General features: G+C 40.7%; 1 protein-coding gene across 3 annotated transcripts; it reads right to left on the reverse strand.

The window, feature by feature from the left end:
• Positions 1-8,921: 8,921 nt before the first annotated feature.
• Positions 8,922-13,618, reverse strand: LOC306920473 (protein C19orf12 homolog). Of its 3 annotated transcripts, XR_013789664.1 has the most exons (4): positions 13,548-13,618; positions 11,719-11,890; positions 9,457-11,207; positions 8,922-9,408 (listed from the first exon to the last, which is right to left on the reverse strand). XR_013789664.1 is itself a non-coding variant. In XM_079497236.1 (3 exons), the coding sequence occupies exons 2-3, from the start codon at positions 11,876-11,878 to the stop codon at positions 10,942-10,944; spliced, it is 426 nt and encodes a 141-aa protein (XP_079353362.1). In that variant the 5' UTR covers positions 11,879-11,890; positions 13,548-13,618; the 3' UTR covers positions 8,922-10,941. The 3 variants fall into 3 exon arrangements, 2 of the variants coding, with proteins under 2 accessions (XP_079353362.1, XP_079353363.1); XM_079497236.1 differs by having other exon boundaries at positions 8,922-11,207; XM_079497237.1 differs by lacking the exon at positions 13,548-13,618 and adding an exon at positions 13,195-13,293 and having other exon boundaries at positions 8,922-11,207.
• Positions 13,619-13,886: the final 268 nt, after the last annotated feature.

Below are 13,886 nucleotides of genomic sequence, written 5' to 3' on the forward strand. Positions count from 1 at the left end.
ACAAATCCTTGGAGATTAATAAAGTGTTACCCAACCATGTGATTACAATAAATTACTGTTTTCAAACTATATATTTGAAGGCCAATTACTGTCTACTTTACACTCTATTGACATTTTTCTAGTATTTAGTATCTAGTATCATAATTTGTCACACATGTTCCACAAAGACGTTTAACAGAACAATACAATATAATAAGAATACAAATAATGATACAGGATATAATGTTAAAAGTACAGATGGAACGGCAGGTATCTAGCATCAATGAGGAATGTGCAAGAAGGCATGTTTGAATGGACTTCTCCAGCCAGATAATCAGGCTAGGTGACTGCTGCAGGGTTCTGAGCCTGAGGCACGGGCGTTGAGACACCACCTGGCCCCCGTCAAATAAATCCTTCAAGTCAACTTTTTTAAGAGCGCCCCTGTCACACGGGGGTGATTTTTAATTCTTACTCTGTTAAAATTAACAATGTATATCGAATGAAGACATTTATATCTGACAGCAAATCAGAGTTTATTTCACCACTGGACCAGTCGGTGTCAAACTTGTGACAGCCCCAGGGCCTGGGCCTTTTGTCAGGGTTCTGTGAGTTTGAGTGATTACTGCCGGGTGGAGCCAGAGGCAGTAATCACATCACATCAGTCAGAGGAAGGGGAGACACCTGGCCAGTTTCCCCTAAAACAATATAAAAGACCTGCTTTGTTCATGCTCTTCAGTTCCCAAATGTACGATCATTTCATCATATCACAAAAACATGTGTGTATTTTTTAAATTTCCTGGCTGCTAATTTGGGATCGAGTTTGGCTTTGCAAAACAAGTCAGTAAATCATAAATCTGACCCTAGATCTGTACTTAGTGGCATTAAAAATGCCGGCCGTGTCTTTCGAGTCCAGTTTCACGCTTTTATCTGTGTAATGTCCAGGAAGTTGCCTGCTTCCACGCATGCGCTTATGTAGGAGTCTCAAACAAGGTTACTTTTTACATTAAATTCACAATTGTTTTTGTTACATTACAAATGTACAACTGATTTCTCTTTTGTACGATAGTTCTTTCAAATATGATAATTTTAAGCCTCTGGTATGATAATTTAACATTCCATCTGGCAACTGATGGAAATAAAATTCCGGCGACCCCAAGGATCGTATTAATGGATAAAAATAAATTATATCTATTCTGTAATGCTAATTAGAAAGGACTGTAAATATATATATCTTCAATAACCCAGCAGGGAGACCAAATACCGTGCTGTATTTACCTTAAAAATGAGTGAGTAGCCCTTTAAATCTTGAATGACAGTCACTCTACCATAAAAAATAGAAGGATACCTTAAAAACGAATTGGAGACAGACGAAATAAAGTTCTGAGAGGAAGTTTAAGGTTTTAACTGTAATTTTTAGTAGGTAATAAAGTCAATTTACATAGAAAATGTGCTACATGGTTCAGATAATAATAATAATAGTACAATACATCACTATAATTTAGAGTATTCAATTGTTCCAATATGGATCCGAACTGCCCCTCTTCACAGCATCTTCCTGGCTTATACTGCATCTGACATCAGTTGTTGATAAACGTTCATTGGCTGAATAGATAGTTCATTTCCGCAATATCCACGGTGGTGCTGGTTGTCGAGCACTCATTGGACCAGCACATGGATGATGAGACTGGTATCGTGACATCTTCCTTGGTTCCGTCATTGATGGCCATAGACCGGGAAAGCACAGAGGCTGGCGTTGCTATGGCAACCTGAAGATAACATTCTTTCCCTGCTAGCTGTGAACTCTTCGACAGAGAGAAATGGCCTGCTATCTACTTTCTCACTAGGCACCAAGGTCAAATACATGTCTCAAATCAAAATAGACCTCTCAGTATGGCAAGTTAACTTGACTGGGGAAAGTCTAATAGAGACAGTGAATCTGAACTTGGCGTCCGGAAACCCATAATATAAGTATGATAATAATATAAAGGATAATATAGGGCTGAGATGATTAGGCACGTGGATGGTGACATGACATAAATAGGATAAGGAGAACAACCCGGAGTAAACAGGCAGTAGGCTAAGAGTAAAATGATAAAAAGGGCAAGATGACCAAATATGACCTATATGGAACACGGTCTGGGCCCAAGTTCTATCTGAGTTGACCAACAGAATATGATGGAGTGGCCAACTTGACATGACGTGTAAACAACATGTCAGAATTTATCTATCAGCAACAACAAAGCTCTTTCTCCTCATTGTCTCCACCAGGCCGAAGGCATTAGCCTGGCTAATAAGCCAGACTAATATCACACAACACTGTCGCGGTATATTAGTCTGGGCTGGCTCCACTTGGATTTCATTTCCCGGGGGGCGGGTTCAAACATTTTCTCTTTGACGCAATTGGTCAGAGCTACTGTCAGTCAAAAGTCTCAAGCATTGAACGTCACTGTACCAAAGCCCGCCCATATTGCATACCGTGTCCCGATTGGTCCGACCTGTTCTCGGTTGTAGGAAAGAGGCGTGCTACTGAGCCTCGCCAGACCGTAATCCGCTGGTAGGCAATTTTGTTTTGCCAACGGCTGATTCGGTCTGGTTTATTAACCAGGCTACGAAGGCATGGGGAGAGAGTATGTTTTGCACTCCGTCCGTCCGTCCGTCTGTGAACAGCTAATCTCCGGCACCATTAACCTGGTCGGTGCCAAATTTTGCACACACACTCCCTGGATGCCAATGATGAACCTCTGCCCCAAAATATCCAGAACGGCCTGTTATAGCGCCACCAGGAGGCCGATTTGTGCAAAACAAGTTTTTGGACAGTATACCTACAGATTTTGTCCAAACATCACGCAAATTGGTACACAGTCTCTCCACAGCCATTCAACGAAACCGGTCTTTCAGATTTCTCAGACTCCGTCCTGATTGGCTAAGATTGGCTTCCAAAGTTCGCAGGAGTGCTCAGTTTCAAACAAAATGCTGCAAATCATGAACACATCGTGTGATTTCCGTGAAATTGTGCACGCACATTCCCACTAGGCCGAGGAAGAAATGCCAAATGAACATTTTCAACTTTTTCAAATTTTTCACATCTGCTTTTAAAGAAAAAGGAGGCCGACATATGTAAAACACATTTTCTAATATTACTCCTTCAGATTTTATCCAAATTTCACGTAAATCGGTACACATGCTCTCCATAGTCATGTGATCAAGACAGGTTTGTTTGATTTCTCATAATCCACCCTCATTGGCTACGATTGGCTTCTAAACCTTTCAGGAGTAGCCCGTTTTGTACAAATCGCCACAACTACTCAACGCAGCGTCCGATTGTGGTGAAACTGTGCATGCATATTCCCACTAGGCTTTGGAAGAAATGCCACTTGACAGTTTTCAAATCAGCCTCATGGTGGCGCTACAACAGGCCCACACACACACACACACACACACACACACACATTGCTCCTAAACATTTTGCCAAACATCACACACACACTCCTATCCTCCTGGTGGAGACCTGTGCCCAGAAGGGCACTTTTTCTAGTTCCTCCTCAGGCTGCAGTAGCAGCCACAGAAGAGCACCTTTGTTTCTGTTGCATTTAGTTAAAATGGGCAGCATGTTTCCCTGCCAGTTTAAGTTGGAAACTTAAAATGAATTGCTTTCTTAGATTTTTCACCATTTGTTAATAAACGTAACACTTTGCTTAAAGGACAACTTTAGGTTGTTATTAGAGAGTGTTCATTTCTTTTTCATTTGCTGCTTTCTTTCGTTTTAGGGATTTTAGCTGTTTTTGACAGGGGGACGGGGGCATTCGAGCAAGAGGCTAAATATTTATTATTTTATTTTACAAGATTTTCTAGCGATTTCTTTTTTTATTATTTAATATAATCCTACTAGACCCCAATAAATTACATCTGGCCACAAAAGATCACGAGATTTACTGAATGTGTCAAACTGACATATTGAGCCTATGGCACACAGTGTGGCTTCCCCCCAGTATAGGCTACCTTCACATTCAGTAGATCCTGTGATCTTCTGTGGACAGATGTAATTTCCTGGGGTCTAGTAGGACTATAGTAAATAATAAAAAAAGAAATAATTAGCCATAATTTTGTGTAAAAAAAATACATATTTAGCCCCATTCTCGAATGCCCCCGCCCCCTTTTAAAAACAGCTAAATCCCTAAAACAAAAGGAAGCAGCGAATGAAAAAAAATGAACGCTCATCTTTTACTTTCTCTAATAACAACCTAAAACATGAACCTTGGTTGAAAAAAACTAAAGTTGTCCTTTAACCTCGTGTGGTTTCCCCTTTTTTGTTGTGGCCTTGGGCTTGGAGACAGGCCATAACACTTGCATACACATTTTCCAAAACAGCATTGTGACAGTGGTTCAATGTGACAGGAAAATAAAGTGAAGGATCTTTTGAAGTCTGATGCATTACCATACTGTACTGTCTGCAGATGGACTGACCCACATTGCTATTCTTAGCCACTAAAAATAGAATGGCACGTCTACTTACCGGTATTGCTGCAAACCTTACCATCACCAACATCTCATTCCATATCTTGCTGTCTATTATGAGACCAATTTGATTGTGACCTTAATGTGACATGTCCTTTGGTCGTTTTGGTGTCAAAGCTACTTGATCTCTTTGGGACAGCCTACTGATCCCACCAAGTTTCATGAAAATCTGCTAATGTGTTCTTGACTTCTCGTATTATTTTATTGACAGACACACAGATAGACAGGAGCTATTACAATACTATGTCTATGCTATGAGCTTAAAGCTATGATAAATAAAGCCAATTCATTGTTAGATGTTGACACCAATACAAACATTTCAGCCTTTTCAAACATGCACTCTTTTGTCAATCACTCACAAACCTATTTGAAATTACCATTACCTTTTCTTAAAGAATTCCCCAATTGATAATTTGCACTTGTTTTGAGTGTGCACTATTGTACATGTTTGACACCCTTCTGTCTTGTTAAATTGACCTTAATGCATGTATTAATGCTACACAATGTCAAAACATGTCAAGACAGTAGGAAGAAAGCTGAAAGAAAGCTGTGATGTGGAAAGTCCTGTGGAAAGTCCTGTTATGTTACCAGTTCGGATCACTGTTTTCGGTATCGGTTGCAGTTGACAATGTGCATTGTACTTTCCCCATGCACTCCTCTCTTCATTTAATCTTGCAAGACTTGTTCATCACGATCCTCCATATTTCGGGACAGCCCCAAGCTCTCCAACAGGAAACACAACACTGGGAAACATTCAACTGATGACAACAAAACAATCTCACATATCAGCCCCACTAAGCCCTTGAGAGTCTGTCGGCTTCGCCATTTGAGTCTTGTGAGTCAGTGGTTCCCAAAGTGGGGTCTGGGGACCCACAGGGGGTCTCCAGCTAAATTTCTAAATACAACATAATCATTGTAATCACTTTATCGATTTTTTTGTTGGCCATTTAAAAATAGCAGATCCACAAGCTCACAGTGCGCTTTGTGTCACGCTGCAAGCTTGTATGTCATCTGCTATATTTGGACATTTGTCAAAAATATCAGTGCGGTACAGTGACTGTAATACCACTAATGCTGCTCCGAGTCTCGGCTGAACTCCTGCTCCGCCCTCCCCTCATCGTGAACAAGACCCAGACATATTTAAACTGACTCAGCAAAGTCACTAGTTCTGGAATTTACAAGAATTATTTATAGTTCACGATTCATCATCACACAGAATAAGGAAATGTTCTGACAATGCATTTTGTAAAATAACACCCTTCAGCATGAGTTCAGACTTCAGAGTGCACTGATTGAGACAAAAGACCTGCACTGGGAATTATTATGATTGACAATGAACATCACCTCTAGTAGCTGTACAATGTAACACTGCTCACTGTACTGTTTGTTTCTGTTGGTTCACTAATGACTACCTTGTCATGTTGCCAATGAGAAACTTCAGCGGGTGGTTGCAGTATGAGTATCACTCACAAAAATCTGTGTGAAGTTAAGTTTGAGCTTTTCTTGTGAAGTGTGAACTTGCACAACATTGATTGTAATAGTTACGTTTAGTTAACTTCTCTTCACAGACAGAGAGAGACTTGAGTGTATGTACACAATGGGCATTTACTATAAAGAGCTAATCCTTCGAAACAGGAAGGAAAGAGACAGCAATGACCTAACGGCATGCCTCTCACAAGTGTACAATTCACTGTAAACACTGTCCCCATCCACACTGTCTTTAAGGCCTGAGTTTTACTATACACTTCCTCTTTTAAGAAAACTCATGTTTTCATGGCTCCAGAGTGATGTCATTGTTTCTTTCCCCCCCCCCCAAATTGTCAGAGGTAATGGTTGGTGGTGAGGTAATGTTTTAAATAATAAAATGATGTACCATAATGCAGAAAACACACGGTTTGAGTATGTGATAATACCGGTAATATAAACTGCCAAGACTTTAAGAAGACACTGTGGCTGGCTAGCTGGCCATATTCTGAGGAATACCAGACGACTCACCCCTTTACCAACTCGCCACCGCGAAATGTGTTAATGTAGTTAACAGTTAATTTAGTATTTCCCTCCATCTCTGAAATTATCTTGTATACAGATGTATTTGATTGTATACTTAGTCGATCTCTATAGACCTTCTAGGATCATGCTATTATGCCTGTGGATATACAGAGTGAACTTAACAATGATAAATTAATATGACCCGTTGTGAGATATTGCCCCCCAATAAATATCTTTAATTGCCGTTCATTTTAACTTGTATAATATATTTGTGTGTTTTTTTAATGAATAAAAACAGCACTAATGAAAATATCCATACAAATGCATGGTAGGGAAATATGTTCATGGCAAGGACCACAACATTTACACTTATTAGCCCACAGACCCCCATTTGAAAAGTATGAAGGCCCCCCAGTTTGACATGCACCACAGAAACTATGGACAGTCTGAAACATTTCATATGTAATTTGACTCTAGGTTTGTGTCTCCTTCATACTGTAGTTCTCTTAATGCAGACGGGAAATACCATTGTTATTTGACAGTCAATGTCACAGAGCTGCTTTGTTCAGACAATGTTATATATAGATCATTTGTGATCATTTCACACTGCGGGCGTTCCACTACTCTCAGAAATGCCTCCAGTGTACAGCCATGTGGGGACTTTCCTCCGCCACGGGGTGAGACAGTTCTGACCATTCCCATCTCCATATCAATTATAATATATTGTGTATTTTAATCTCCCTGTTTATTGTTTGTATTTTTATTGTGCAGGTGTGTGTCTCATTAATTATATTAAGCCCTATTTTATATACTTGTGGGTCTGCTATTCTCAAAAATCATACATTTTTAATGACATGCCCAAACCAAGGAACACACATTGAAATTAATTTATAAATGTAACAAATTTGAGGATGATGACCAAGTACAACACACACACACACACACACACACACACACACACACACACACACACACACACACACACACACACACACACACACACACACACACACACACACACACACACACACACACACACACACACACACACACACACACACACACACACACACAGTATAAAGGCAATCGGTTAAGAAAATACAAAATAATAGAAAATGACCCACTACAAGTGAAAGATTGTAAGAATGACCCCAATAATTGTCTCCACCAGGCCGAAGGCATGGGGAGAGAGTATGTTTTGCACTCCGTCCGTGTTTTGCACTCCGTCCGTGTGTGTGTCCGTCCGTCCGTGTGTGTGTCCGTCCGTCCTTCCTTCAGTCCGTCTGTGTACAGCTAATCTCCGGCACCGTTAACCCGGCCGATGCCAAACTTTGCACACACACTCCCTGGATGCCAACGATGAACCTCTGCCCCACATTTTCCAGAACGGCCTGTTATAGCGCCACCATGAGGCAGCTTTTCACATGTTTTACCTAAAACTGCACCGATCTGCGTGAAACGTTGCATGCACACTCCCTAGAGGCCAAGGACAAACCTTTGACCTGCATTTTCCGCATCTGCCTTTTATAGCGCCACCAGGAGGCCGACTTTTGTAAAACACATTTTTGGATATTACTCCTCCAGATTCTGTCCAAAAATCTCACAAATCGTTACACAGTATCTCTATGGTCATGTGCTCAAGTCGGATCTGTCTGATATTTCATATTCCATCCTAATTGGCTATAATTGGCTTTCACAGTTTGCAAGATTGCCCCGTTTTGAACAATAGCCTCAAATCATGAACGCAGCATGCAATTTACGTGAAATCTTTCACACATTTTCTTACTAGGCTGAGGAATATATCCCACCCTTTTCACATTGGCCTGTTATAGCGCCACCAACAGGTTGATTTTTGCAAAACACATTTTTGGAACAAAATGCCTCAAATCATCCAATTGCCATCAAAGGCATATGAAGAAATGGCAATCGGTACACATGATCTCTGTAGTCATGTGATCAAGACGAGTCTGTTGGATTTCTCAGATTGTACACTGATTGGCTAAGATTGCCTTCCAAAGTTTTCAGGAGTGGCCCGTTTTGTACAAAATGCTGCACATGTCCTGCTCATCCAGAATTCTATCCTCAGAGATGCTATGAGTGATCTGGCTCTGCATTTCCTCAACAAAATGAAGAAAATTGTTGCAAAAACAAATAAAAAAATCTCCTAAACATTTTGCCAAACATCACACACACTCCTATCCTCCTGGTGGAGACCTGTGCCCGGAAGGGCACTTTTTCTAGTTTATTCTTGATCTTGATCAAAACCAGCATTGGGTTGAACTAATATATTTTTCAAAAGAATCTTGGAATCCCCATTGATATCATTGGTAGGCAGGTTTCTGAACTGTCCACAGATAAGGACAGTTCAGATAGATAAGACAGTTGTGTACATGAATACCATTCATGAGGGGGACCAATTATTTGAAGATAACGTGGAAAATGGTTGAAGTTCTCCTTTAATCCCCTAAATTAAGATTCCCAAACTGTGGTGCGTGCACCCCTTGTGGTGCACGAACACCCTCTAGGTCTAGGGGGTGTGTGACATGAAAAGGGTAATGGCGGTTGTATGGTTATTTAACACAAACGGCAAAATCCGGTAAAACTGTTGTAAGGAGAATGTATAGAGCAGCTGCAGGAGTATACAGCAGCTGCATGTCTCTCAGTGCAGTGACATTATGTGATTATTTGCCATAATCATATAAAAGAATATGTAATTTTCAGCCAAATACAACGAGACTTGAGTGTTGGGGGGTGCATCAGCTAGGTCAGGAGGTAACAGGGGGTGCACGGCCAAAACGTTTGGGTAACGCTGGGTAAAGGCATTACAAATGTATGGACAATTATACAAATTCTGTACATTTACACAGGTAAAAAACAGCACGAAGTTCAGGGGGGAAAATAATCTAAAAATACATTCAAGTCTTGCTTGTGCGAGATGGAAGGGGAATCTGAGGACATTGCCAGTGGTGGTACCATTGAGTGACACTTGCATAGATACAGGTTTTTTAAGAACATCAAGAACGTCAGTTTAAACTAAGTAAACCAAAACTAGTTCTGCAAGTATACAAAAGGCCATAAAACGACCACACTAACTTCTTTCAAGGCACTCAAAAATATTGAATACAAATGATAGTTTCCAAAATGTATCCAATTATTAAGATCTACTGATTGTCCTTAATTTAAAACCTCTATAATTTGACTGAGTCAGTTCTGCACTTTGCTCTTATTTTTTCTCCCTCTACACTTGAAGAGAAGACTTCCGCTCACCCGACTTACTTATCAGCAGGTGCGTAGGCGACAAAGCAGCAAACGTGTAGAAGGAGGGAGACCCGCACACTGCCACTTGCTGGTTCAAGAGCTTTTTTAAATTATAGTCAAAGTGCAACGTTTCGGTCTTGCGACCTTCCTCAGGCAACTGCCTGAGCCTGAGGAGGCTGTGCGGGTCTTCCTCCTTCTCCTACACGTTTTCTCCCTCTGCACCAAATCTCTTCTCTGAAAATAGCCGATCTACAAGCTCACGGCAGGTCACAACACGTGTTGTGAGCAACTTTATTGATAATTCCCGCCGGAATATGAATGCTAGGGTTCAAGTGGTTAATCATAAACGACTCCTGTAGCCAACCACCAGTAACAAGTGATATGAGTGGTTGGATAAAGAGAAGTCGTGCATGCTTCAGCCAGCAGAATGTTGAAGGGCTCGTCAGTGCTCAACAGGGACAACTTGCATCAGAAGATATAATACCTGGGCACTTCAGGAGACTACCCAAATAAAATAAAGTAATAAACTGGAGCACTCGACTGGTCTGCACGACACGTTCTTTATTGTTTTACAGTCACCCCTGCAAAACAATAAAGAACGTGCAGACTAGAGTGCCCACTGCCCAGGTATTATATATTTTCTGATATGAGTGGTTTATCTGGTTAACCAATCATTTAAAATCTGCACATATCCATTGTTGTTTTAACAATTTACAGCAGCACTCCTCCCATACGTCTCACATAGCCATCTAGCTAGAAGTTACATTTCATGGCAGTTAACTGCACGTAGTCAGAATATTTCTCAATTATGCCCCGGGCCGGCATAGCGGTCCGTCCACCTAGACTAGTAATCCAGCCTGACAGCGTGTCGTGGATTCCTGTCAACCTACTATGTATATCTATCAAAGGCAAAAAGCCCCCAAAAATCTTGAAAAAAAAGAAAGACAAAATAATATTCCTCAAATATTCCTGAAAATGCAGTAGCCATATATTTTAGGCACATCAACGTCAAGAAAGTACACAGGACTTTCACTCTAGTTCTACTTAACAAGGTCCTGGTCCTGTGTCAGTCTTGTCCACGACTAACAGTCCATAATCAAATATCAATCTTATGTACATTTAAGAAAAAAAATTATACGTTAGGGCACAACACCTCAAAGAGGTGTATCCATTTCCATCTGCACAAAAACAAAATGCAGATCAATCTCCATAGCGCACCTCTGCCCTCAACTCCTTGGCGACATAGCTTAATAATGCAGCAGTGACCTGTTGCTGGAGGGTGGCGCTGCCCATCACTAGAGCAAGAAGCTGGGCCACATCAGTCCAGTCCAGATGTCCTACGATGGCCACAATATCTCCGTAAAGCTTCTGCCGCTGCTGAGGGGGGAGCTCAAGTAGGATCTGAGGCAGGGGCTTGAACTGGCCAGTGGTCAGCCAACTGCCCAGCAGACCACCCACTGCACCACCTGGGAGAGGACAGGAGGTGGGATATAGTAGAGGTAGACAGAGAGTATTTAGAGAGTAAAATGATTCACTGCAGTAACATTAGAAGATCGCAAGAAGAGAACAATCATGTGTGTATAACAAACTATAATGGAACATATACAGCATTTTGAGTAGACGGTAATGGTGCCACCTTGTGCTTTAAATTGGACATTAAGAAGTTTTAAGCTTCATTTATACTTCCAAAAGTCAGGTTGTTATGCAACAGTCTAGGGGCCTGATACACAACATGAAATATGACGCTCCCGCCTTCCCCAACTCCCAAGCAGCCACTCAAACAAAAGGGTTAAAGGTAATTTCATAAAGTAAAAAAGCTTTGTGTCATGTATATTTTATTTTACAAGTGGCCCAAATAACTAGATTATCAAGTGAAAAACACAACAAATGTTTTTCTTGAAAATCTGTTAATTAATTCTTACAAATGTGTATAAAATAGGCTTTATTGTACAATGTACACGGTCTGATTTGTCTTACCAACAGCAATTCCTGGAGGCCCACCAAGCAGCCCCCCTAGAAAGGCAGTCCCTCCCGCCACTATGGCTCCTTTAGTAGAGTTCTTCACTGCCACTTTCATCTGCTGGTTGGCTGATATGTCACAGCACAGGCGCATAACGTCATCCATCTGCGGAGCCATTTTAAGTGCTGCCTATAGTAGAGATTACAACATGAAGTGTGAACTCTGATGTGCGAAGAACTCAAAGCAATTCACCTTTTTTCTGTGGTCATGTGTGAAATAGATTTTTTTCCGTCATACAGTGGCTCAGGAGGTAGAGCAGCCAACTGGGAAGCAAAGTTATTCCAGTTTTATATAGGACCTCAGTGAAAATAAGTCTGCCAGACTTTTTTGTGTTATTCTGTTTGAGCAAGTGTATGACCTAGCAATTCCACCTAGCGTTGTACTTGGGACACTGAACCCTGGTGTGGCGGGTTGCCTCAGTGTAAATGGGTGAATGTGAGGCATACATAATTAACACTGAAAGTTATCTTTGATAACACTGTATCCTCTTCATGACCAGCTAGGGGGGTTAAGTAATACATTGTGGGAATCAAACCACCATGGTAAGAAGATCTAACCACTGAGATGATATCTACATACATAGCCGCAATTTGCAACTCTAGATTCTTTTATAATGGGATGAATCTAGAGTTGCAATACCCTCCATTGACTCCCCACTCATCATTTTGCGTTTGCGATCTGCTTGTCTTAAACGACGTTAAACTCACCAACATTGCAGCTGTAGTCCAAGCTTGAATTATTCTCTTTCAATCTGCAAAGCTTGTTTTTCATAAAAATCCCCCGTAGACATGTTATGAGCTACTTTCTGTCAAGAAGAAGAAATGTTGGAGTTTGGAAGCGCTCGTTTGTATTAAGGGGTCGCGCTGCTGCCTCCTGCATTATGTGCAAATGCGAATCAGATGCATGCAGGGACGTTCAGTGACTTACGACGAGCGCTTCCAAACTCCAGCACTTAGAAAAAGAATCACTTGCACAGAATTTCTTGACAGAAAGTAGCTCATAACATGTCTACGGGGGATTTTTATGAAAAACAAGCTTTGCAGATTGAAAGAGAATAATTCAAGCTTGGACTACAGCTGCAATGTTGGTGAGTTTAACGTCGTTTAAGACAAGCAGATCGCAAACGCAAAATGATGAGTGGGGAGTCAATGGAGGGTATTGCAACTCTAGATTCATCCCATTATAAAAAAATCTAGAGTTGCAAATTGCGGCTACTACATACATAGACAATTAGATAGACATACATATCCAGAAGCTACTTGAGAAACAAAACAAGTGTAATGCTTAATTGGGTCGTCCACTCACAGTTAACAGCCTTTGTATTGAGTTTGTGCTTGAAATGTACTGTAATTCTGCAAACTGTTAATAAATATTTCAATCAATCAATCATTGTGAGATAGACATGAATAAGCAAGAGTGTATGTTTTTCTCACAAAGTCAAGAGTGACCTCTTCTGGCAAATGAATGCATTTCAGCCACAGCGAAACGTCGTTTCGGTTTCAACAACAATGTCAACAACCATTCTCTTAAAAAAAGCACAACAAGTAAATACAATGTGAACGTGTATCTAAATACGATCTTTATGCTAACTATCGGTGTTGGTAATAAAAACACACACATGTTAATAAGTCTAGACAGACAGTGACACTTTGACAGTTTCATCAATATTCGTGTAGAAAATAACAAGGTTCAAACTTCACAGTCAACGCAGGCCGAAATTACTTCACAAATCGACGACACCAAAAGTCAAAATATCATACAGTTATAAATAATAATGTTATCATACCGTACAAACGTATGTAGTCTCTTTCGCAAGGCGTGTGACTGGTGGTCGCAAGGTATTATGGGAACCGTTGTGACGTCACCCCCCAAAATCACAAGAAATCCTACACGAGTAAACTAAGATCTATCTTTAATGCATTAGCATTACTACTACGGTAGTTTAAACTTTTTCATGTCAAGGACCCCTTCAAATTGATATGTATTTGGCCGTCGACGCTCACCTGTAAAGGTTTTGTGCCAGGAATCAGAAGAAAAGATTTGTGTGTAAAAAAAACCCGATGTCGTTCAAATATTTCGTAATAGTCAACGACAACGTATAACATATATCATGGCTAAAATGATT

The sequence above is a fragment of the Electrona antarctica genome, assembly GCF_951216825.1.
Source record: "Electrona antarctica genome assembly, chromosome: 3".
NCBI lineage: Eukaryota > Metazoa > Chordata > Actinopteri > Myctophiformes > Myctophidae > Electrona > Electrona antarctica.